The 27,838-nt window shown below is 36.6% G+C and overlaps 1 protein-coding gene across 2 annotated transcripts in view; it reads right to left on the bottom strand.

Moving 5' to 3' along the window:
- The window catches only part of LOC148353681 (cGMP-dependent protein kinase 1), a 231,864-nt gene that overhangs the window by 54,714 nt on the left and 149,312 nt on the right, over positions 1–27,838 (bottom strand). For both annotated transcript variants that reach the window (XM_088351757.1, XM_088351756.1), the window contains exons 4-7: positions 20,126–20,231; positions 10,594–10,657; positions 5,799–5,876; positions 2,634–2,728 (exon numbers count right to left, since the gene is read on the bottom strand). In XM_088351757.1, coding sequence (XP_088207883.1) covers positions 2,634–2,728; positions 5,799–5,876; positions 10,594–10,657; positions 20,126–20,231 — 343 coding nt within the window. The remainder of the gene's footprint in view (positions 1–2,633; positions 2,729–5,798; positions 5,877–10,593; positions 10,658–20,125; positions 20,232–27,838) is intronic.

Genomic DNA, 27,838 nt, shown 5'->3' on the forward strand with positions numbered 1-27,838 from the left:
GACCACCAAAAATAAAATAAAATAAGCAAAAATTAAATGCAATTTTAGCCCTTACTCTGATATTTTAAATACTTTTTTTTACATTAAAATATAGTAATTCCAAAACTAGACCTTCGTAAGAAACAACTTGTTCAATTACCTAGATGTTGCATTTCAATCTCAAAAAAAAATATTGATAATGGTAATAATATGAGCACCTTTAGCAGTGGCATGAGGCATGACTGACCGACCACAAGATGGCAACATCCTCTTTTTACAACCTGCCACTTAAAATCATACTAGTCCCCTCTCAAATGTGCTCCTACATCCCTCCATTTAGTTTCAACTTAATCCTTCAGCAAGACAAAAACAAATATAAGGCACCCAAATAAAAATAGCTTTTGAGTTTTCGTGTCTCCTGGCTAGACGGAATGTTTAATTCATTGCTCTTAAGTGTTCTTCAAGACGTAAGTGTTTGTGATAGGACTGAGTGTTTGTAGTGGTCGTGGAGCACTTGAAGCTTTGAGGAGAAACAATAGAACTCTGCATTTCCTGTAGTGCATGCATCACAATCATGTTTGCCTACATCAGAAGTAGGCTGCTGGCTTGATTTAGGTTTTGAACCTGTACTCAAATACAATGTTGGGAATAATGTCGTTACAAATAACGTAACGGCGATATTTTTCAGTAGTGGGGTAATTTAGCCAACTAATTTGTCGACCATAACAGCACGTTAGTGACAATCAAAAGCGATAAATTGCTCTGGATAAATTGAAAAAACTATCAGCCGTAGCAAGCTTACTCTGCTATGTTTAATTCTCTACCTTGTACATTCAAGAATAGCACCTGTAGGAGCCAAAAAGTATGTGTGTTATATCTTGTTTGGTCCATGTGGTGGGGCACGTTAATTTGGTAGTAGCAATGCTTGTTTTGGGCAGCTGAAGGGTTTTTGATCGCTGCGCTATACTGCGCTGTTTTGTTGTTAACCATTGGTTCGAGTGTCTTTTGTGTTGAGGAACACCATCTTTGACACAAGGTTTGAAAGGTTTCTGCGCCACAGATACAATCACTGGTTTGAGAAGGGCTATGATAGTCTCGTTGGCTGGATATTTGATGGAAAAGTTAAGATTGTCTCATTTGTTGTTTTCCGGTATTCCTAAAAATTGGGTACTACTCGGATGGTAAAAGATACAAACTCGGTGTTCCAGAAAGATGGAAAGTTTGGGTTTTCCAAGCTCAGACTGGGAAAATAGCATTGGAATGACGCTAGAGCTGGGAAGTCCTAGTCGCTAAGTCAGGGTACATATCTTTTCTCTTTGTTGAAGGTTGGAAAACTCAACTTCCCAATTTTCTGGAATACGGCACAAAATTTATACTGCAGTGTTAAACACACTTTGTTGTGTATTTTATTGTTAAACTGTTTAATTTTTGCAAAAAAGTATTTGAAGTACAGTAACATACGTCTACTTGACTAGTTGTTTGACTTGAGACTGTGATTTTTGCTACAGAGTGAAACTCACTTCATATTGTGATATTATCGAATTTTGTTGTGAAGAAAATATTTTAAGTTCAGTCGCCAATGTCTACCTGACCAGTTGTCTCAGGTTGTGAGAGTTAAATTTTATCTATCAAACTCACTTTATAAAGTTTACTGCTGATAGATATTTCACTATATTGATTACTGCTTATTTTTGTTGCACTTCAAGTGTAAGATACATCTGTTGCTGGTGAGGGGCAATAAATATTACAAGGTTTTATAACACATCTACCTGTCTGTTCTCATCTCATCAACTGACTCGAATACTACTCGGAAAATGTCAAATTCGTTGACATTGAAATTATTTTTAAAGTAATGGAAATAGTTACTTCCCGTAGTAACTAGTTACTTTTACTATGGAGTAATCCAGTTACTAATTCAGTTGCCTTTTGGAAGAAGCAGTGAATAACTATAACTAATGTGCCCAACACTGGTCATATATGCATGTACCTAGATGTTGTGTCACCAGCAGCAATAAATTCAGCACTTTAGCAGTGAAATGCTAAGGCTGCACACGTTTTGTGTGGAATTTAATCTAAACTTGTTTGTGGTCATCAATATATGTATTCCCCCCTATAAGTACTCGCTGGTCATGACGAGAGAATGTGTACCTTTTTTAATACGATTTTTTTTTAACAGTAAAGAAAACTAAATAAATAATAAACTAAACAAATCCAGAAAATACATGTTGTTTCTAGCAATAAAGAAGAGACTACAGTACTTATGATACCAAATAAACAACACGACTGTGTTTTTGGCCCCTCCAGTAGTTCTCTCTCTGGAATTTAATTTCCACTCCAAATTCAACAAAATGTTTTAAACTCCACACTAGGCGGTGTCGCTGTCACCCCTAGCAGGTGATCTGAACTTCCCTAGCATCAGCACGCCTTCCATGTGTTGCATTCGAAATCATTCACACTTGTCAGGCAGAGTGAGCATCAGCAATAAAACCAAATAGAACGAGGCTGACTTAAGGGAAAGGTAGAAGACTGATAACGAATTAGAGAGGATAACTGCAGGATTGTGCAAATGTAGAGAAAGTGCCTGACAGTGATTGAAATAGAAGTGCGGAGTGGATTCAAATGCGAAGAGACGGTGTCGTTAGAAATCAACGTACCCTTGCAGCGCCTTTTCTCCGAACCAGTCACCCTTGCCCAAACTTCGCAGGTAAACAGGTTCTCCATTGGGTGCCTCCTCCCGTGTTACGTTCACCTAGCCGGAGAGAAAAGCCAAGACGTCCTTTCACGGCTGTCAATCAAATGCTAAAACTGGACAGCTCAGTAAGGGTGAGCTGAAACATCCAAATATAGTATCCATCCTGAGCTAGTACTTGAATCAATACTTCTGTCTCTGGATCGATACTGTGTTCCCATTACAACCATCACTATGATAATGTTAGTGAGTCATATGGTTAGGCAAATATTATATATTTCAAATTGTATTAAAAAATTACACTTTATTTGCACTAATGACTTTATTACCAAAATATGGTGCAATTAAAGATATTCTAATTGTCTATCTGACATTCTTATACAGTATTTGTATTAGCTCTATAGCTTTTTTTTCCATTTCATTCTGTTGACTTTTGTTCTGAAACAGTAGATGTTGTAGTAGAGGTATTTTATTTCTTTATCATCAAAGGTTTTTATCTAATATTATCTACAATATTTGCACATTGACTCTATTTTCACAATATTGTGCAATGGTAAATTTCATACTTGTCTTGTTGACCTTGCTGCTTTATTTTGGTTTGACTCTTAACTTTTGTTTTGAAACAGTTGTGATAGAACTATTTACATTTTTTTTATACTGTTAAAGTTTCCCTTATCCTTTTTTAAAAATAAAAAAACAAAAAAAAACAAAAACAAAGATAGGAATACTTTTAGTGCCAAACATATGTGTGCTGTTTTTTAATTATACAGTAATTCAAGTGGGTAGGGGTTCAGTTATATAATGATGATGATTATATAACGTGATATATAATGATAATGACATTTCCAAGCAAAAAGTATAAAGTATAAGATCAATATTATATGATAATACCCTATGTTTACTTAAATCTGATTGATACCAAAACCTTAGTATCACCTACTGTTACAGCTCAGCACTAAACATACTGTATTCCCAGTTAACATCCAAAATTGGTAAGCGTTGGACCCAGGTCGCTTAATTGGCGACAGAGATATCAAGGTTTTTAGAGGAAGTGGACTATGCTAGTACGTAAGATTGGTTTTGTCCATTGGCAGAAGAAGATCATGGTAGTTTTCTCTGATCAAGAACATGCTACTTTCGGCATTTATGAAGACGATGCTTATTTTCAGTTATGACTTAAAACTTTAGCCAGTCTCCAAGCGCTACCTTTGAAAAATATGATTGTCTAGCTATACTGACATTGTTTTTATCTTCTTTTTCCGCTTTTAAGTATTTTTTTACGTATTTATCCTAGAGTGCTTGTCTATTCTCATTGTAAACAATGTTCAACATGTTATCAATGACAACAAAGGCAATTGTAATTGTAATTCTAATGATCAAGGCAATGGTAACATTTTATGCTGAAGATGGCTGCGACATTTCTTTTAGCAAAAAAGACAATAAAGCTAATTTTCTGTGTAGAATAAGCCAATTGTGATTTTCAGAGTAAAATCAGCAAATTTTCAGGTTTTTACAAAGAAAATGATAAGGCTAGTTTTCTGAGCAGACTACGATAATTGCAAAGAAGCAGCTTATTTTTTGAAACAGAAGACATTGCTAGTTTTCAAATAAGGAAAAGTACAACACAAATTTTCAGTGAAGAAGACAATAGTTTCCTGGGTAGATGACTCATTTTTAAGCATTGAATAGAATAAATGTACTGATACTGGATTTGGCTAGGAATTGAGTTGTACAGATTTTGGAGCACTTCAATGGCAGAATAAAAGGTCTTCACATAACAGTGACACCTTTGTACAAGGACCACTTCATGCCTCCCTTATCAAATTTCGATCCAAATTAAAAACTCATTTTTACAGACTTGCCTTTTTGTCAAATAATGCTTCTTAAGGATCTGTGAATTGTGAAGTTTAATTAAATTTAGAGGATTTTTTCACATTTAAATCAATTCTGTTGCATATGTTTTAAGAACTGCCGACCTATGAATTGAAGTCCTATGTTCTCATCTCATCTCTCATCTCATTAGCCGTACCGCTTATCCTCAGTAGGGTCGCGGGGGGGCTGGAGCCCATCCCAGCAATCATCGGGCAGTGGGCAGGGGGACACCCTGAACTGGTTGCCAGCCAATCGCAGGGCACACAGGGACAGACAACTCATTCGCTCATTCATACCTAGGGACAATTTGGACCGGCCAATTCACCTGAAATGCATGTCTTTGGAATGTGGGAGGAAACCGGAGTGCCCGGAGGAAACCCACGCAAGCACGGGGAGAACATACAAACTCCGCACAGAAAGTCTGGAGCTGGATTTGAACCCACGACAGGTTCCCATGACATGAACTGTGCCGCACAAGCGCTAACCACTGCGCCGCCGTGCTGTCCTATGTTTAACCCTGAAAATAAGGTAGGATGGCATTAAATTTAAATTTAATATTTCTTTATAGTTAATAAGCTGTGGCATGGCTAAAAATTATCAAAAAACTGTAACTAATGATAGATATGCGTCAGTCTGCAATATATATAATCCTCACTCGAAAGTTGACTGCTACAGTATGTTGTCTACTGGGAGAGAAAATGAGGGGCGATATCCACATGAAAAAAGGTCAAGTTGTGACACAATATATTTTCATTGCCCTCTATTATACTTGTATTGCATTTTGGGAGATTCTAGCATCATTGCTAGGATGTTCCTATTCACAAGAACTAAAAGGCAATGAATAAGACGTCATGAATTGAAGGCTGAAGGAGTAAGACGGTGATAAGTTTATTCCTTTTTTAATATTGGATGTTTGCAAAGGAAATTGCTCCGGATGCCAGTTCTTGCTTTGACGATTGAACAACATTTCATAATTTACATTATTGTCATTTAGGGCGGGTCTGCTGTTGTAACCGAGGAGATTTAATAAAAAGAAAGTGCTAAGGGTTTGAATTTCTTATTTGATTTATCGCTTTACTGTTCTCCTTGCAGGTTTAAAATCCTTAGATGTCTTGTCTTCTTATTTTGACTGTCTACTAAACCTTAAACCTATCAGACAGACAGACAGACAAGACAGTGTTGCCAAAACCTGGACGCCCACACCTACATCAATGATGTCACGACCACTCCCAAGTCACATCCCCAACATAGCACTCACCTTTCCTTTACTGATGATGAAGAAGGTGTCTCCTCTGGCTCCCTGTCTGATGATGTACTCGCCATCCTCATAATGGGTCTGCACAAAAAAAAAAAAAAAGTATGATAGAATTTTCTTCTCCCAGACCAACTTTTTTAACGGAAAACAAATAGATTATTTCAAGACCAAACCAGCCGGTCACGTACTTATTGTTATTATGACTTGTGATCACCACTTGAGACACACTTTCTTTAGTTTGTTTTTTTATTATGGTTGGTCACATTGATCAAAATGTCAATGTTATTGATACCGAGAGCAATGTTCCCTCTAAACTGTGCGCAATCGCGCACTGCCCGCACATTCTCAGCGCACAAGAAAATCTATCCAGCGCAATGTTCCCTTTAAGCTGCGTGTGTGCGCAATTGCGCACTACCCAGAGCTTTTCCGCGCACAAGAAAATCTAGCCAGCTCACAAAAATCAGGACTCGAAATTGCTAGTTAAGAAGCGAATTCAGTCAAAGTTACAGTGCATGAAGGTAAAAATACACGGGTTCCCCTGATGTTGTGTTCTAAATGCGGTATTTGGAAGTCAAGGTCGAAGTAGAACAAGGTTGAGTAAAATCAGTAGAGTTTTTCGAGTACCGGTTTCTTCGGCTCGGTTCACTAAAAAGAACCGTCTCTTTCGGGTCCCAAACGGCTTCTTTAATCCCTACACGACCAAATATTATGTAAAATCGTGCACAGAATGACTTAAAGGAAGGGGGGGAAAGAACAAAAAAGAAAAAAATACCAAAATGAAAAAGTAGTGAAAAGCTGAGAAAAAAAGAAACAAAAGGAAGAGAAAAAAGAAGGAAAAAAAAAAAAGCCAAAAAAAAAAAGAAAGAACCAAAGGAAAAAAAGTAAATAGATAACAAAAAGAAAAAAGTAACAGCTAGGAAAATATAAACACAATGAGATTTTTTTAAGGAATTAAAAAAAATAAAAAAATCGGAAAAAGAAGAAAAAGTTTGTGTTGCATTCAAATAATTTCCAATTCTACCAAGTCAATTTTGTTGCCAACATTGTACTTCCACTAAAAAATTCAGTTCTGTATTGTGCAACAGACTAAATAAGCCCCCCAAAATGTTAGTATTATGCGACAAAAGATACCAGAAAAAAAAAGAAATTGAAATCTTGTGCAAGAATTTTTTTAAAAACAAATGATGCTTGTAGGCCATACAACCTTTGCAATAATACATTAATAGTGCAAAAAATGTTGGCATTGCCGGAAACTCAGCAAAATGTAACGTGATGTCAAGTTTTGACAATGACTTAGTTGCCACACTTGGGATTGCTGTTGCTACTGTTGTTTCAAGTGTTACTCACCGACTTTGTGTGAACGCTCATACCCATGGAAAATTAGAGGGAACATTGACCGAGAGTGTACATGGATTGTGTCAAACTCATTTTAGCTTGGGTGCCACATGGTAGAAAAAAAACATTTTTCAGGAACATACTAGTAAATCAAATAGCCTGAAATGTAGCCTGAGGGCTAGGGGTCTTTTCGGAGGTTAACAATTAAATTATAATTCAAGGAGGTAAGATTTGATAATAAAACAAATATTTCATTTTTTTCCCTTAATATTTATTTTCCTTCACTGAGATTTAATTTGTTGTGTCTACCAACTGCAAATTTGTAAAAGAAAAGGAAAAACCAGAATAGAATTAATTTATTTAACTCGGGGAAACTCTAGCAGACTGGGAAATGACAAAACTAGTACAAAAACACAAAATTAAATTATTGGATTAATATTTTTAAAGTCTTTCTGTTTTTCATTAGTCTTTTTTTCACCTGAATATGGGAACATCGCTGATCTCATATCATAGAAAGGAGCTAAAAAGGCTTCTATTAACTTCTGCAGACAACCAGGTGCTATTTTTAAAAATTTGTACTTTTCACATTGCCTTAAACAGCGAGGGTTGTGACTTTTTTAAGTAAAATAACATTGGGGAGGGTTTCCTTAATGTCCTCTGGTTGATTAATGATAGTCAGCAAATGCAGCTACAGTGGGTGGAGGTCATTGTTTGACACTCATTTTTTCTCTTGTGCATCCCTCATTATTGTCTTCAGGTCCACATAAAATGATGTGGTGGGCCGCATTTGGCGCGCAGCCCATGGGTTTCACAGATGTTTGATAATTTTCAGATATAATCATATTTATATTGTATTAACACTTTTTTTGCACAGCTAACTTCATTTTCCAAATATTGTATAATGGAAGATATTTTAGTATTCTTGTTGACAGTGTTATATGGTAGAGTATTTTTTTTTCTTAATCAGTTATTTATTAGAACATTTATTTATTTATAGTGCTAAATGTTTTTTTTTTTAATTGTATTGTTTAGACTAGTTCCACTTTCGGACTTCATTTTAAAAATATTGTGCAGTAGAATATATTATAGGTGTCATTTTGACATAGTATTTCCTTATATTGCTGGTTTTTTTTGGGGGGGTTTGATTCTCTGGATTTTTTTTCTGAATCAGTTGTTTATTTGAACATTTTTATTGTTTGTAGTGTTAAATGTTTTTTTTACACTGTATTGTTTGGGCTTGTTCCAATTTCAGAACTCATTTTAAAAATATTGTGCAATAGAATATATTATAAGTCATTTTAAATAGTATTTTAGTTACATTGCTGTATTTTTAGCTTAATTCTCTTGACTTTGGTTCTGAAACAGTTGTTTTAGTTGACACATTTTATTTTTTGCTGAGTATTTATTTGTTAATATATATACAGTGCATTGCCTAAAATCTGTGTGCAGTGTCTATCACAATAATGAACTAACTCAAGGATGGGTGGGGGCGGCTATACTGGTATGATTCAATTACCAAGACATTTCAAATCATAACGTATTGGTATCGTATAGTTATTGACCAATTCTACCCTTTTTTTACTTGGTATCGGATCAATACTAAAATTTACAGTATCGGCCACATCGACTTCTTATCCTAAGACCATGTTTTTTATTTTGTACTTACAAATGTCATTTCACCTCCGTACATTTGTTTTCGCAACGGCGACGTCGCGGTAAACTCAACTTAAAGAAATGCTTTCACTGAAGATAACATACTGTGACAGCCCCTGGGCAGATGTGTCTTATTAGTGCCTTTGTACGAAGAACACGAGCGTGGGAAAACATTCATTTTTGTTCCACTCACGGCAAAACATTAAAACACAGGTTCGCACCACATTAGGTAAATGGATTCATTTATGCTCAAGCTTGTGTGAAAGACTTCCATTAGTTGATGTAATGGCTCATGAAATCAGCAGTGCCATGTTGTGTCTCTGTAAATAAAACTGCAACGAGATCTATACATCAAGGTGGGCAAAATGCTGCCTGTTGCAAATTGTTTGATCGAATATTTTCCAGAGATACCTCGCCTTGTCAGCAAAATGGGCAATTGCTCAAGGTTGGAGAAAAAAAATAATTGTTTGAATTGGTGTGAGCTTGTCTCAGCTTAGCTTAGAATGTATCCTTTGAGGATTTATGTTTGAATAAAATATCCTATTCATACAGAATTTGTGCGTAAAGAAATTGTGAAAACCATAGACCAAGGGAGAAAAGCCTGTCGGTGGAAGACAATTGTATTGGGTCTTTATCAATATTGTAAGAATTGTATGTGACCCAGTATGGATGGATTAGGGATGTTTTGGCATTTTTATGTAACTTTCTGGCATGTTTTATTTTACTGGGTTTAAAAAAAAAAAAATCTATTGGTATTTTGGTTAGTTGTACAGTCTGAATGTACTGTTTACACAAGACTGTGGTAAGATGTTTTTTTGGTAAAGTATATATGAATGTGCAATAAAGCAAAAGAAAGGACCCTTTTGTACATTGTTTTTAGTTGAAGAGTGACCTTATAAGGGTAATGGTTGAGGCCATTGTCCAAATAAAAATCAGCGAAAGTTAATTTATTATTTATTGTTTATTTTCAGTACATTGTTCAATAGCTGGCTAGTTGGTGAAGAATGGCAGCTCAGACGCTAACTTTTGAGCGCTTATTGCAAATCTTTTTTTTTTTTTTTTTTGCTTTGGACAAACAATAAAGCAATTCTTTGAAGCAGTGGTTCTCAAATAGTGGGGTGGGCCCCCTGTGGGAGCGCCAGGCTCAGTCAAGGAGGAGCGGGGGCATCGTACTTCAGGGAACTTTTTTTTTAACCATCCAAGAATAAAGTGCAATTACAACTCCACTACACTAGGGGGAAGTGGTGTTCTCCGAGTGTTTTGTTTACATTTAGCCTCCACACAGAGTATGTAGTGTAGACACAAAGTGTAGCAGGCCTTCAAGTGACCCATGAAAAAAAAAAATAACACGGACGCTGACAGGGGAATCGAGACAGGGAATCAAGACGGGGTAAAGAGACGGACAAAAGTCTCCTCCCGTAAAATTTCACTGCGACCCTGGAGGGAGACAAGCAAACACCGGTTTGCTTGCTATGTATAAAATGTTGGACGTGGACAATGAGCAGCCAAATAAATTGTGACAGAAAATAATGAGGAAGCACTGCTTTAAAAGGACAATGAGTGTTATCTAGCGCCTCCTGGTTCGGTCACCTTGAGTTTCCATTGTTTGTATTCTTCCTTGTGCATTGTAGCACTTGTTTTCACTTGCAAGATCCAATACAGTGACATCTAGTGGTCAAATATCTTGCAGTGTCTCTTTAAAACTATTCGTGCAATTCATTTTTTGTCCAATACATACAAAAAGTTGCTTTTGTTATCAAAAAAGTCTTAAAATGTACAAGATTTCAAGCCGTGTGAATGGAGTTCTCACCTCCTCAAGGACGTCTGCCAACTTGCTGAGAATGTCTTCCTGCAGGCTGTGGAAAGTGGGAACGCTGCAGGAACAAGAACAAGAAGCGCTATTTCAATAAAGAAGCTTTTTTGTTATCCGCACATTAAGAATGCATGCATAAAGGGCAACAGGGAGATAATTATTATGCTATATGCGCTGGCCTATACTATGGTACAGGCCCAGCACATGCTTATTAATATTTCAATGAGGGTTCCGGTTACACATCAGGCTACTGTGTGCACCGCTGATACTTTTAGTTTTCGCAGTTCCGTTGAACGCCACATGGATGTTATTGAGCTCAATGAAAAAGAGTGGGCCAATGTTATCGAGAACAAGAAGGAAGTACGGCATGTTGGCAAACAAAGAGCTTATCATGATGAACCGTCTCACTCCCTCCTTCTGTCGCCTGACACATTTTCTGTGTTGTATTATAGTACGGTAATCGCATTCATCTCATCGCCGCCGATCTTTATTCCGAGCGAGCTTCCTCGGTGGAGGTGAGGCAACAATGGAGTGATTACTTTCATGGCATAGTTCAAGTATTACTGTGTTCAACACAGAGCTTTACTTTGACGGTTAAGTGTGTGTAAAGTAGCAACTTTAGTAGACACTCAAAATAAGGAAAGAATGCATGAATGTATTTTGAACTCGCAACGAGGACTGAGAGAAGAGCTTTCGGATGAGAGAATTCCATCCTGTCCTAAACCCTGTTGTAATTAAATATTACAAGGTCACAAAAACTAATTAGCACTTAAGGGTGTGGAAATTAAAGAACAGCAACATGATTGGCTGAAAGTGACAATGATTTAATAGTGAAAACAATGAACAACACTCAAAATAAGGAGCTGGCCTCCTATGAAATGTTCTTTGTATTTGTCCTTAATTAAAAACATATTTTTTTTCCCCAGCAACAGTACGATAAGACAAGGTCTGCAACTAACTTTTTTTCCCTAACGATCACATAATTGGTCGATTATTTTTTTCAAGAAATTTAGTCACCTGTTGTTTTCTTTTAAAACAGAGTTTTGATTTCCTCCTCTTTATTCAATCATTGAAGATTTGGGCGCGTACAAAAATAGTGCACAAAAAAAGAATATTCTAGAATATACAACAATAAAAGCAAACCAAGTGTTTGCCATATAGCTTAACAATAAAAATGCATAGAAATGTGTGCTATTCACTTCAACATTTGTAAGACAAGCAAAATAGCCTATGTAAGATACTTTTTGTTTTATTAAAAAGAAAATTGCCCTCTCCCAGACGTTTGCTGTTGCAGCGCTACACCTGACCACCAAACGCTTAAAAGTCCTACCATGAACAAATGTTATCACAAAATATCTTGTGCAGTGGTTCTCAACTGGTCTTAAATCACAACCCACTATTACACCCCCCACGATTACGCAGTTTAAATCAAAGTTGGTAGGATATCCATCTATCCATTATCTGCACTGCTTATCCTCAGTAGGGTCACGGGGGTGCTGGAGTCCATCCCAGCCGTCTTCGGGCAGTGGGCAGGGGAAACTCTGGAGTGGTTGCCAGCCAGTTGCAGACCACACAGAGACAGACAACTCACTCGCTCATATACACCTAGGGACAATTCTGACAAGCCAATCCACCTGAAATGCATGTTTTTTGGAATGTGGAAGGAAACCGGAGTGCCCAGAGGAAACCCACGCAAATATGGGGAGAACATGCAAATTCCGCGCAGGAAGGCTGGTAGCTGGATTTAATCCCAGCAAACCAGCAAACCCAAAACAACTTTAAGTTTCATATACACTTGCATATAAGCCTACATCTCATAAACGCAACCCCCTAAAACTGTTTTAAATTAGCTAGATGTCTACCTAAACATAGAAAAATATTGTAATTTTGGAGTTATTAAAGGTGTACATACTTGTAAACCATAAACCATTTACCATATCTTCAAGCAGAGCTTTACTAGCAGACACTCGTATACCATTTTTATATTTTGCACTTGTTTCCTGATCTTTGTTGTCACTGCTCTCCACTTTTCGCCCCTTATCACTAACTTTCTGGGGACCCGTTATTATTGGCAGTGAAGTGTAATGAAACCAACATTGATCACAATTAAATGGGATTTGGTTCCTTTCAAACAGGTGATTACTCAACAGCAATGAAAGAGCGAGCAGGGCATTATGGCCATCGACTGTTACTGGGTGTAGTCGACTATTTGTTTTTGTTTTTTGTTTTTAGCATTATTTTGTCAAGGCAAAGGCCCACAACCCATTGAAAACGACCCACTTTAAAGTAAGATTTGAATCTTTAACAGCTGGCTGTCCAGTTTGTAACACAAATCTCCTATAGGACTCAAACATCCAGTCGCGCTAATGATCACGCGGCTTACGATAGGACTTTGACCTTTTGGAGGATCCTGTATATGAGCGTCTGGCTATGCGCCGGCCATTAAATAATACAATCACAGAGAGGAAGGTGATCTTTATCTTGCGAGGCAACGTCTGGCTCTGTCGAGACTGACATTAATGCGAATGTAATTGTTTTCTCCATGTGTGTGCTTCATGAATATTTTGAACAGTTTTTCCTAAGAAGTGAGCTTTGGTTAGTCACTCTCACACAGCCACTCATGCAAGGAACAAACATTTTGAAATCGGGAAGAATAGAGATTGCAAAAGTGATATTACAAAATGCAAAATTGTAGGATGCATAACGTAGGGGTCTTCCTAAAACCTCCTCCAAAATGTTAACTTATCAGGAGACCCAAAAATATTTGTTTAGGTCAGTCTCCAAGCTTAGAAATATTATTGCCTGTTTTTCTTCTTTATTTCTTCTAGGTCTTTACTACCTTCTTATCCTGGAGTCCCATGTCCAATTGCAATATTCACTACTAGGGTTGGGGCGATTTACTTTTGTCACGATTCGATTTTAACACGATACTAAGGTGCCGATTCGATTTATATCACGTTTCTTAATAATTGGGATCCAACGAGGATTGTGATTTGATGTACCGGTAATTGATGATTGCAAAATTCCTTTCCTAAAAAACAAGCAACAACCCAAATACATGGACCGAATATATTATTTTGCTTTCAATCTGAAAATTAAAAATTATTATTGAAATAATACAAAACTCCTACTACTACTATTACAGTTGTGCTATAATACAAAAATACTACCACTGAAACAACTGAAACACTACAAAAATACAACTAAAGCAATAATCCAAAAATACTAAATTAATACAACAAAAATAATACTATACTACAATGGAAATACTACAACAATACTCCTGACTAAAACATTGCTACTATGGCAACGCTGTACTTCAAACATACTGCTAAAGCAATACAACCAAAAATACCACTATGGATATACTACAAAAAAAATACTACCAAAATACTAAAAGAATACTACAATGGAAGTACTTCAAAAATACTTCTACAAAAATTACAACCAGAAATACCACTACTATAACAGTAAAATGAAAAAAATACTACTACAGAAGTAATACAAAAGAAATACTACTAAGTGCAGCTACAGTAATATTCCAATACTACTTTGGAAATAGCTATAAAATACTACAGAAACACTAATAAAATAATCTTATGGTAATACTTACATACCGGATATGATGTTAAAAAAATGAAATCTTGGGATAGATTTTGATTTTAGAAAACGGCAAAATAAAGTTATGATTGTGATTTCTGGATTTTTCTTTTCAGTTTATCTCTCTCACAGAGGACAAAATGTCAGACCCCTCCATGATTTTTAAGTGAAATGGCAAAATATCAGGGTGTTCATATACTTATTTTCTTCACTGTACACACGAATCGATGTTTCGTCCTACCCCAATTCTCTACCTTGTTATCAAAGACAATAGAGACCGCTCAAATCTATTTCTACAGTGACTAAAGAGCAGGTCATTTTTAACACTTTTGATTGGTCAGGTCAAGTCAGGTCATGTTTATTTGGATAGCCCTTAAGTGCTCTACAGACAATACACCTGCATCTTCAAAATGAAGTATAGGTACACCACTCATAAGCTATTGAACACAAGTGTGTTACAAGCCTAAATCAAAATACTTCCACTAAGGTTTCAGATCGAATCTCAGAGGGCAGAGCATTCCACAGCACCGGGGCCAAAATGGAGAACGCTTTTTAACCTTCAGATTTCTTCTTGGCCTTTGGGATCACTAAAGGATAATACTATATAATACTACAAATATGTTTTATTTACCAGCAACTTATGATTTGATTTGACATTAATCTGACTGAATGGAAACTATGTCCAGCATTTCAATTAAATAAAGTCATGTAAACACTCACAGAAATCCCATCATTGTGATTGCAATGATTGGGTTAGCCCATTCGTTTTTTGATTGCTCGTGCATGTATACACACTCAAGTGATCTTAAAATCAGAAAAATGAATACCAACAATTTAGTTATTGAAACAAATGTAAACAACATTTTATCTTTGGAAATTTAAATCCCTAAAATATTGCACATTTTTTAGTTGTTATTATAATTTTTTTTTTGTCTCGGAAACAACAAAGCGTCCAACGAGAAAAAGCAAAAAAAGTAAACCTATCCTTTGTCAGACCTAAAAATGTATATATTTTTTTTCCCACTGGCAGATCATTTTGCCAAATTACAATTTTGAATATTATCTTTTATTTTAAAAAAAATAATGTATACTAAAAAAGAAAAGTGGGGAAAATATCCACTCATTTTAAATAACATTGTTAGAAAACCATGGTAAACAATAAATCAAACTAATACAAAAATATATTTTTTTTATCTCAAGTTGTATTCTTTTATTTTTCTACAACAACAAAATATAGCGTAATAAAACATATCATACAAATAATTAGCAAAGTTATTAATAAGATTTTTGACATTGTTTAAAAACAACAATGTTAAACATGGTAAAAGAAAAGAAACACTACATAATATGAAAACAATAACAAGAATGATAATGTTAATACTACTACTAATAATAATAACACATCTTTCCATTAGAACTGTCTTGTCATTGATGACAAAGGAACATTGTTTGCCACAAGAATAATAATGGTAATATTCAGATTCAGATTCAGATCTACTTTATTGTCATTCTAGTACACGTGTAAACAGAACGAAATGTCGATACATCTGACCCGCACAGTTTCCTTGAATGTACATATATAAATAAAATGTTGTATTGAGTTGGAGTATTGAGTACTAATAATATACTAAATAATTATGGCTATGTATAGTATTTTACCATAGTATTAATAATGGTAATAATGATAATATTAATGCTGATAATAAAAGCAGCCAGGTTTTATTTCAAAGCGCCTTTCAGGACACCCAAGGCCGCTGTACACAGAATAAAGAACAGTCATGTTATGATAAAAATAATAAAAATGACAAAACAAATACATAGATAAAAACAGATAAAAACATGACAAAAAAAGAGGAACATGTGAAGGAGTTTTGGATTAAGTGGAAGGATAGGCGAGTCGGAAAAAGTGGGTTCTGAGATTAGACATTGCTCTCAGGGATAAACACATAATAGCAAAAGACTTAAAATACCGAAATAGGATGGAAAAACAATAGCTCAGAAGGTAAAGTGCTCCTCTTGTGATCAAGTGCAAGTGTAAGTAATTACATAAGTAAAAAGTTGTGCAATGACATTTAGAAGCAACATATTTTCAAAGTGAATCAAGAAACATGATACAAGATAAAAATAATTTCACAGTCTTGTGAACTTGTTTAGGGTGGTGATGGCCCCTTGGGAAAAATGTTTTATTATTTTGGAATAAAACACGGTTAAATTAAAAAAAGGTGAAACCTGTATGTATAGCATGTAAAATTCGGAGTACAAGGCGCACCTGATTACAAGCCATATCCAGTACATTTTAAATTATAATTATGATTATCATTTATTTCTGACTGGTAAAAGTATTCTCAATATATTTAGCGCTCCCCGCGACCCAAATAAGAATAAGCGGTACAACTAATGAGATGAGATGAGATGAGATATTTAGCGCTTCCTTTTCGATTGACACCTTTTCATGAGGGTTTGCTAGTTTTATTCATGCACAAAGCACGAAGTTACATTAAACTTGCGTCTTCCTTGACACATATACTCTACCTGTCTCGTTCTTAACTCTATTGCTCGGCCGCCCCTGGTGTTCATTATACAAAAGTTAATAAATTAGCCGCATTGTTGCATAAGCCGTAGGGTTGAAAGCTTGGGAAAAGAAGTTGCGGCTTATAGTCCGATTCGTATGGTAATAAATCAAACCGACACAAGGCCATTATCACTTCTGCATTGTCTTAAAACAATCTGAGGTCGTTCAAGCCTTAAATTGAAAGAGCAAAACACACTCACTTAGACCATCTCATGCCCGCAAGAGAAATTTTGGTGGATTTTGTCAGCCCCCACCGGTGTTGACAATTCCACAACACCACACCTGTGGCCAAACATTATTTTAGCGAATTGACATGTTGCATCCATCTGCCTGCCATGAAATAACTCTGTCAAAAAGTGACAGCTTTTGATCTCTATCACTGTGATTCATTCGCTCCGGTGCAGCGGAAGCATCGCGGTGGGGAGGAAAAGTGGCGTGTTTGCACCTAAACCCATCGGTGGTGATACGCCTTTTTCTTTGTTATGACCACATCGGCGGACCGTATGAAACAAATGGAATTGTAATGCGGAAACAAATCTCATTCATCTTAATCAACACTGTACGGGTTGTTTGATTTGTCTTTTATCTCTAGAAACGCGAGTGCTCGGTTAAAAGAGTCGGCAGGCCTTTAAAATGATAATAGACTATCACAAAGTGACTAAATAAAATAAGTATGATAATGAATCACATCAAAGGCATGAATAACGTATCAGTTACAAGAAAAATGCTTTTGGTCCCTTGCTTAGTTCTCAATGACAACCTGTGTTGCCACTTAACGCAGGTTTTGGCAGTGACAGACCCAAGGGCAGGGAAAGCAGGAACTGCAGAGGGATGCTCAAAATAAGGATGGTATTTATTAAGAAAAGGAGGTACAAAGTAGCAAACAAACAAGTAGTCACGAAGCAAGACACTATCCAAACCAGACCAAACCTAACAACTTCCAAACCAGAAAAAGAGATGGAAACCAGAAATAGAGATGCAAGCAACAAAATAACAAACTAATAATTGGGCACTGAACTACTAGCAAAATGTCCAAACAAGAAACCAAAGACAAAAACCTGGCGTGGCAGTGGAAATGCATTAACCCCACCCTGTGCATTATAAAGTGTTAGGACCATTTGGGACAGGTGTGTGGACAGACCGGTGCTAAGTTCCAAACCCAGGTGGTGCCCTCTTGGGGAAGGTTGCGTACCAGATCCTAACAACGTGTTGAAACGCATTACAAAACTTATTTTTAATAAAACCTTGTAACTGTACTTTCTGTTACTACATTATGCATTACGGTGTGTTTTTAGCTACGGGCGTGTTTAAAGCCCAGCGCACACCTTCCCCCAAAGCATGGGGAATTTAGCATCAATGCCTTTGACTGCAGAACACCAACTGCGCAATGCCAACGCACACCTCAAGCCACTTACAAGTGCACGGTTTTCAGCTCTTCGCTAAGTTGCCTAGCTTACGTGTTTTTGGATCATGTGACCATTAAATATAGCAGCTACCGCAGAAGCAGTCAGCGATTACAAAGATGAGCACATATTTACTACTGCACTGAAAGGAAATGCCACTGAGGGCTGTGTTGTGTAAAATAAGAGCCCTGTAGTTCGAGACGACAACTCCGGGGCAGAATTAACAGTAGAGAATAGTGCCAGCTTGCAACATAGATGTGTCTGTTTGTGCATTTGTCATTGTGAGTTTCCACAGTAACGTAACAAAGTTGCATCGTTCATTGAGCATTTAAGGAAACTCCAGAGCAACCTGATAATGATTGTGATGATACGGAACATGAACGGTTTCATTTTTGATTGATACCTTTCAATGCTTTTCAATTCTCCTGTATTGATTTTGGACTAAATTTGTGGGTGGAAAACTTGTGGGAATAGTGTATCAAAGTTTATACACCTTTTTTATGGCCAAATTTAAGCCCTTTAAGGACTTTCAAAGCCCATTTTTCCAATTTCTCCAGTAATATTAAATGGTTCTCTTGCTTTTCAATTTTTGGGGTTTCAGCCTTTATGATAGTTCACATGTTTTTGCTTTTTTTTTTAAAATTAATAGTGTTTTTTGTTCGTTTTTTTACCACTACTATGTGCAGAAAATACAGTCTCCTAAAAACTGCAGATGATTTTTATCATTTCATAAATTAATTTCTATTGATGAGAGAATAAGATGATGAGAAAAAGCATTAGTAGTATTTCTCTACATTTGTAGGGAAATGTAATATCACCCAGTCAAAAATGTAGGTGTCATATTTGACCCTAATCTGTCCTTTCAAACACACGTTAAGAATATTACTGGTACAGCTTTATTCCATCTTCTCAACATTGCTAAAATTGGCCCTATGCTGTCTCAATCGGATGCGGAGATTATAATTCCCGTCTCGATTACTGTGATACACTACTCTCTGGTCTCCCGAAGTCCAAAATCAAGAGCCTTCAGCTGGCTGCAGCGAGGCTTTAACTAAGACAAGAAAGTTTGATCACATTACCCCGATTTCAGCTAACCTGCATTGGCTCCCTGTTAGCTTAAGATGTGATTTTACAGTTCTGTTGGTATTATACAAAATCATGCATGGACTTGCTCCCTCATATCTTTCAGATTTAATTTCCCCCCTATTTTCCGGTCCAGAGCCTTCGCTCTGAAAATGCTGGTCTACTAGTGATCCTAAAAGCCAAGAAGAGATCCGCAGGTTCGAGAGCATTCTCCGTCCGGGCCCCGGTGCTGTGGAATGCTCTTCCCCCTGAGTTTGATCTACAAACTCAGTGGAAATTTTTAAATCTAAGCTTAAAACAAACTTCTATTCTATAGCATATAAATAACCTATATTTCATGTTAACAACATGATTGTATTAATTGTTATTGCAACATCCATTGCAGCCTGGTCATCCTGGAAGGGGGTTTACCTCATGTGCGGTCCCTTCTCAAGGTTTCTTCACTTTCCTCATGTTGAGGTTTTTGACTTTTTCCTTGCCGTCGTGTAGGTTTTTGATCAGGGGATAGTGTAATAATAGTCTGTGGTTTCAAATAATCTGTGGTCTATGCACCCCCTCTTTGTGATTAAGGGCTATACAAATAAACATGACTTGACTTGACTACATATTATTACAATTACGAAAAACAATCCTTAAAATGAGTGAAAAGCAATTCAAAATGTGGTGGGAGTTTTTTATTTTCCCTTTTTTGGGCAGTTGGGAGGGTTTTTTGTGTTAATACTTTTTTTATTTTGTATATATATATATATATATATATATATATATATATATATATATATATATATATATATATATATATATATATATATATATATATATATATATATAACTCCATGTAATGTTGCCATTCATTCATAATAGACACGTTTACCTTTTTAGAAACTCCATGTACTCTGTGTGCTTGATGAGACCCGTCCGCATCATGATCGTCTGGAAACATTGCCGATCGATCGCCCACAGCTTCACGTTTGTCAGCGCTGGATACAAAAGTACAAAGAGAGGCAATTTTAAAAAAATGTCGGCTGCAAACATTGACATATAGTAGAAGCCAACGCGTCAGTGGTTTCAAATGTTGTGCACGCAAATCAGGCAAAACACCAATATCCCTCATTAAGCAACCGGTATTGAAGTTTGATAGGCAGCCAAACTCATACTACATTCTCTCAAAATGCAAAGTGGTATAGGTCGCATATCAGCACACCACAAACAGTGTTGCCGGTCGCGGCTATTTTAAGAATTCCTCTCTTCGAGTCGCCCAATGGCATCCTAATGAAGGTCAAGGCTGTGTTTTTTTAATAGCTTTTTTGCCTGCTTGCCTGATTGTGATCGGGCTCAGAAAACAAAAACAAATTCTGGAGTCTGTTGTGGGCATGGAAAAAAAGAGAGAGGCGGCGAGGGAGTAGAGAAAAAGCCAGACAATCTGAATAAAAAGAAAGAATCATGGCCAATGAGATTTTTGGTTTACAATTGAGTTCTGTTCCTACACAGGCGATTAAACATAGCTCTGTATATACATTGGAACCCTGATGCAGTCTATTGTCCACTTAAAAGCGGCAGTAACTTTATGATTGAAGGAAATGAGTGACACTTTTACACTTTGTAAAAGACAAATTCCGATTTAGAAACAAAATCACATAGCAGCAATTGTGCAAAATTGTTTATTAGTGCCATGCAAAAACCCAACACCATAAGACTGTTTTGACAGAACCTTTGGGGGTTTGCATAGCTTTAATTTTTAAACACTCATACACTTCATACAATGCAGGAAAAAAAAGCATACCCCACTGTCAGATAGTTTTGCTCCTTTTTTATTCTTTTTTAATGATTTTTGAACTGATTTTCTAACTAAAATAATAATAATAATAATAATAATAATTTCCTTGTATTGTCATTCTGTGTAACAATGTACACAGAACGAAATGTCGATTGCACCTGACCCGTTGTAGCGAGCCGATGCAGCCGCAGCCAACAGAGGGCGCCGCCGACCACTTTTTAAGTCTTAGGAATGACTCGGCCGGGGCGCGAACCACCGACCTCCCAGTCTCAAAGCGGGCGCCTTACCATCTAGGCTACTGAATGACTGCAATACTATTATAACTTTTTTTTTTTCATTTGAAAATATAGTATTTATATTTTGCTATATTGGTTATGAGACAGTTGTACTCATTTTACATATTTTCGATTTTTTTAAATTACTACGTTTTCTCTACTAAAATAAAACCAATCAGATAACTTTTTTCATTTTAGCTATTATTTTTCTTTGGTCACAAACAAGAATATAATATAATCAACTTTTTTTTTACAACCAACTATTGATGAGAAAAATTCTTACGCATGCATTTTCCAACTGGTATGCTAACTTTATGTTAACATTGTTTTAAAATATAACCAAAAAATCAAATTTTAAGTATATATATTATTTGTTAAAAATAAGGATAAACGTTTTATTTTGACGATGGATATGGTTTTCTATAAATCACTTTCACATTTCCGACTGGTGAGAATGCTAGCTTTATGTTAACGTCGTTTTTTTTTCAGATATAATAAAAAATAAAAGATAACCTTGCTCATTTTAAAATAATTATTCCTAATTTGCTAGAAAGAGAAACAAACTACAGTACCTTTTATTTTAAGAATCACCTGTACGCATGTATCAATTTTGCACTCACCACTGTTCCATACGTTCTAATGAGATATATCGAGTAACTTTGCTTAATGTATGTATCAATTTACTAAGTTTTCTTAAATACAGAAAAAAGATGCCTAGCAATTAAAATATATCGAATGAATTTTGCTTTTATAACGTAAAAATAATTGTATGTATTGTAATTACATTATATCATTTTGATACCTTATTAAATATAAATAATTTACTTGACTGTTGAGCTGAACCTAGAAAAAAAAGTGAATTTTTCCATAATTTTCAAGTAATACAATAGGTACACTCCAGAATCACATATATACAATAGTTTATATTACAGCATGCTAGGTTGAATTCACTTGAACACATAGTATTAGATTATTGTATTTTCTACAGAATAAGGCCCACCAGGTTATAAGGCGCACTCCCAAAAAATAGTATTTGGTCATACATTGTCCATACATAAGGCGCACCAGACTATAAGGCGCTACACTAAGAACGTCAACAAAATAATCAGATAGGTCAGCCAAACGTTGTTTACCCATTAACGTTCCGTCAGCCCGCTGGCTGTTGAGAAGCAAATACCTGTCTCGACACGTACAGACACTGTGTCTGTACGATGTCAACCTAACTTGTAATTCAGATCTTTTTGGGTCAAATGCAGGCTTTGTTTTACCCCGCTTTAGCCTATCAGAGCCTGTAAATGCTAAAAAGGACCCGTCTCTTTAACCCCTGAAAAACTTTAGCCAATAGTGACCGATACAAATGATGATTGACACATTGGTTAGGAAATAAAACCCCAGTACATATATCCCGTCATGCAATGCGCACCACTTCAAGATGGCGGCTGCTTACCGTAGTTGGAAGACCTATTGCAACTCAATATTGATCTATATGAGGCGCATTTTATCATAAGCCGCTTGGTCAGCTTTCGAAAAAATTGAAGGCTTTTAGGCCTTATAGTACGTGATATACGGTAAATTAAACTGGAATTTCACCTGCATACCTGAATTTTGGCAGAAAAACGTTCTGCATAGTCAGCTATTCTTATTTTGCTAAAAAATGTTTTTTAAAAAAGTACAATTTACATAATTATGGTAAAATCATACAAACATAGAAAAATGCTGAATTTGTTGGTAATAAGTCTTAAAAGAGAATTACAAAAAAGTGGAATATCTATGTTCAATAAGAAAAAAAGTGCACAAAATACCCTTTGAAATGTATGGACATGAGGCTTATACTGTGTTATATGAATGGCGTACTTTCATTCACAGTATCACCAATCTTGTTAGAATATGTACAAAATAACAAAAATATTCTTGTATCATTGTGACCCAACTGTGTCCAAAAAAATGGAATTGTTCCTCTTTCAAAGCCATCTTTGATTTATTTCATAACCCACGTATTAAAAATAAATATATCATATCTTTGTTTTTCAGATAATTTACACCATTATACATAATAAAACTTGGAATAATTACATATGTGTTTTTGGGTAGATTTATTGTATCTACATGCTCAAGATGATACAAAAAAAAACAGGTAGCCATACATAGTTGGCTTAAGACTTGTAAAGTAAAAAGATACATGAAGTATTTGCACTGCATTCCTAGGCTGCTAATATTTTTTACGAACATGGAATAGTTTGGAAGCTGACTTTCTCCACCACTAATTTCAATTTGTGCTGGCCCAAAGGCCTGATGTACATTGATGTTGTCATTTTCTATAACCAGACAGTTGCTTTGGCTATAAAACACAGATGGATGTACTTATTTATTTTTCCAAAGCTATTTGTACTCACAATAGCTTTAGGCTATGTTTGTCACATCTTGGAAACATTAGTGCAAGATATAAACATCAGGTCATTCTTTAAGTGCTCTCTTTTTATTTTCTGCCGTAATCTATCCATACTGTATTTAGAAAACAACATACTAAGCAACACTTTATTTAAAAATGATGTATTTTGTCCATCAAATATAAAGCAAATAAAAGCTCAATTCCACTTGTCTGTTAGCATATCAGTGATACTTAACACTGTTAGCATTACAGCAACAGTTCAGGGACTAAACCATGCATTTTCATCTTGTTGTACGGGTAGTTTGAAAGTACATTTGAACTTGGATTGCAAAAACAGTGGCTCCAACCAAGTGGGGCGGCAGTGGCTCAGGAGCGCCCATCTTGGGATCAAGAGATCACAGTTCGAATCCCGGCTCCTCCGTGTTACATGTCTAAGTGTCCTTGGGTAAGACACTGAACCCCTAATACCCCCAATAAGCAGGTTAGCAGCCTTACATGGCTGCACAGCCGCTATTGGGAAATGTGAAGCACACTGTAAAGCGCTTTGGGAAGTCTTGACTTGAAAAGCGCTATATAAATGCAGATCATTTCATTTTAATTTCAATGTATTTTAGTTTAAATAATGCTTGGGATACAACATGTCTTTCGGGAAAAAATCTTGCCCGAAACATGAGAGAAAATCCAAGTTATGAGAATTTTCCTACGCTACGAGTAGAAGGCCAAGTGAGAATGCTAACCGCCAGCAAAACGTGTGTTTTCCACCATATAGACCTGATCTCATGCGCTTGCGTTGTATTTTTTTTAGATTTTAGCGAAAAGAGCAAAACAAAGTAAAGAAATGTGAAAACTATTAAATATCGAAATTGCAAATTTTAACAGTATAAAAAAATTAAATATTTCTATTACAAGTGATAAAAAAAGCAGAGAGTCAAACCAAAAAAAGCAGCAACCTAAAGAAAAAGACCACACAACGCTGCACTTCCTGTTTGCCTCTGTCATTATAGCTTCTGGCAGGTCTAGGCAAATGGATTTTGGCCCCTCATCTGCCTGGCAGACCAGAAGCAACAGCAAGACATGTGGGGAAAGGTGCTTAAGCATGCCTGACTGGCCGGCAAAAAAAAAAAAAAAAGAAAAAAAAAAGGATGTATACATAGAGAAGCAGCGCTTTTAGGAAAATGGTGGAAGAGTGAAGTACCAATCTCAGGACTATAGTATTGATCTGATTTAAGTACATAGTATTGATAATATTGATACTCATATCTTTGGGCCCATGACTAGTTATCAACCAAAGACTTCCTCCATGTCAAGTTCTAATAAAAGACAGATTAATTGATTTTCAGATATTTCTCATCAGGAAATTATATTTAAGATACGATATTTTCAAAATACGAGATCGACCAAGGGAACAAATTATTATTTTATAATAAACCATGAAAAGACAGGTCATACATTTTTGACGGCACAGCAGTATAAATGACAGCATTCCATCTGTGAAATACGTCAATCGAGATTTTTGTATGTTGGCCTCTAGAAACAGTTTTATAGGCGAATGGTGTCACACGGCTGTGTTTTGGGTTTTGTTTATGTGAGGAGCCGAGCAGACTAGTCGGCTTCACGACAGCGCCGGCCAGTCGTAAAAGTGGCCCCATTAAAAGTGTGTTTCATCGTCCTCGCTAGAGCCTCAAAACTCATTGTTCATTTCACCATTTCGCCACGTGACGATTTTTGGTTCTCCGTACCTAACGACTTTATTTCCCTCATCATTTCCAGTTAACTTGGGGATGGTTATTTTTCACAATAACGGCTTGTTATTCGGCTTTGTTGAAGAGGGATTCTTGAAAGTGAGGCTAAGGAGCTCATAATAACTTGTCTTTTGTGTTTTCTGGATCTTTCTTGGCTGTAGAACTTAAACATTTAGCGACCAAAAGAAAAAAAGGTTTGTTGCAGATGTACAAACTGTTTTATGATTGAAGAAAAAAAAAAACCGATACAAATGATGATTGACACATTGGTTAGGAAATAAAACCCCAGTACATATATCCCGTCATGCAATGCGCACCACTTCAAGATCTTGTAGCTAATATTTTTTCAAGATTTTGCTTTTTAAAACAGGTGATAATCCTTCAATGAAACCCAAAATTTATATTAATTATCAAAATTCAATAATTTACAATGTTAGCAGCACCATGCACTACAAACATAGAATAAAATAAATTGGCTTTTGGAAATTTCCGACCTCGTGTTAAGCACCGCTGTATCTCGTCTGAATGGCGATCTCAATGCGTCTAATAGCGTCCGCCTCAAAGGCAGAAATTTCTGGCCGTGATTCAGCCGCAAATGTCTGTGTGACCGGCCCCTAAGGCACACAATGTGATATCTTTTCAATGACAATTTTGGGATGTACCTGTGCCTCAAATACGTCACAAAATCAAAGGACATTGTCATGATGATTGATTAATTTCACCTGTGCTCGCTCGTTTGGTGCCAGCCGCTGCTGGCTCTCTCAATGGTTCCCCGTCCTACTTAAGCTCAGTCCTTTCACTCGCCTGTTGTCAGTCTGTCAGCAAACCTCTGTTTCTGTAAGGCAAGCATTTTGACTCTGACTCCCGTCGGTCCCAGGTTTTTTTACCCGTTTTCCACCCGTCCGTTCCCGAATTCCCCGTTTGTCTCCGGCTACGACCTGTTTTTTGACCCCGACCACGTTTTGATCTCCCTTCCCGGCTTACGACTCGTTTTTTGATCCAAACCACATTTTACTCTCCTGTCTTGGCTATCGACCTGTTTTTCCGTCTACGACACTACGATCTCCCACTCCGGAAGATCCACTTCCGCATTCGTAACATGTTTCAATTCTGTGAGTGGCTTGCTTCCCGCGTCCAGCGGGCATTGGATAGCGGGCTGCCTTTCCTCTTTATCTCGATAAACCTGTTGTTAACGTTACGCATCGGGGTCCTAATTCCGTTCTTTTCGTGACAGACATGTCATCATTACAATGTATCTTTAAAATGTGAAAGCCACAAATGATCCGATGCATATTGTACAATGTGGTACAAACACTTTTAGAACAAAATACATTCTCCCCAGTGATTTAGGATCTAGTATCACACAAAGGCCACTGCCTGTCGTTGCAGAGGTCAGGTTCATCTCGACCGAGATGATGGTGTACACAGAAAAACAATGGCAACCAGATGTTGAAGGTGCTGTGAATGGGTCGGATCAGGATGCTTCTCCTGCTACAGGTAACCATGGAAACGAGTACATTCTGTTTCAGCTGGAGCAAACCCCTATCCAAAAAAACACCCGGAGAGGAATAGGTGCCACCAGGCTGTACTTATCTAAGCCAAACCACAGGAAGTGGTGCCTCTATGACTGTTGCGGTTAAGTAATCCGTGAAAGGTTCTATGTATGCAAATGTACACCATCGTAAACAGTGAACACAGTGAGAAACAAGTTGAAAGTCATGTTCACAAAAGTAAGCACTGTAGGTGGACTAAGTGAGAGCTAGAAATACAATGAGAGTGGAAAAAGCCTCTAAGATACTCACAGAAATGGCCTTTTTTTAAGTTCGAAAGGACTATTAAGAAGTCCAAGGCACACTTCTGCTAAATGGCAAGGACAATACAATAACTCAACCATGTTCAGACTCCAGAATTAGCTGTTCTTTATGTTTTAATGTGTTCATGTTAGGTTCCTAATTACCCTTTTGGAAAACCCACAGACTGCAAGTGGGAGCAAGATTGCTGACATTGTCCATCCATCCATCTTCTGGACCGGTCAAGCAGAAAATAAATCTCCTGGACGCCTTCATGATTTTGTGCTTTTTTTCATGCACTGAACAGAATAAAGGTAGCTGGTGTTTGCGGAACAAAAACTTAGTGAGCCTTCTGTATGTCGACAGGATTGTAGTTTTTTTTTCTGCATTCTACGGGAGCAAGCAAGATTGAAGGTATTTTTTTTTTCAATAATGAAAAAAAAATCTCACTTTCGGCACTGTAAAAACCCAAATGCGATTTGGCAAATGTGTTTTGATAAGCCATAAATCTTTGTGGGCAGTAAAATTACTTCCAACAAATGTGTTTTCATGTGTCCAAAAGTTTCATAATTTGAAAATTTTACAGTATTGAATTGAACTGAACAGTTTTTATT

This window comes from Urocampus carinirostris, chromosome 13 (genome assembly GCF_059441175.1).
Source record: "Urocampus carinirostris isolate Australia breed hairy pipefish chromosome 13, RoL_Ucar_1.0, whole genome shotgun sequence".
Classification (NCBI taxonomy): Eukaryota; Metazoa; Chordata; class Actinopteri; order Syngnathiformes; family Syngnathidae; genus Urocampus; species Urocampus carinirostris.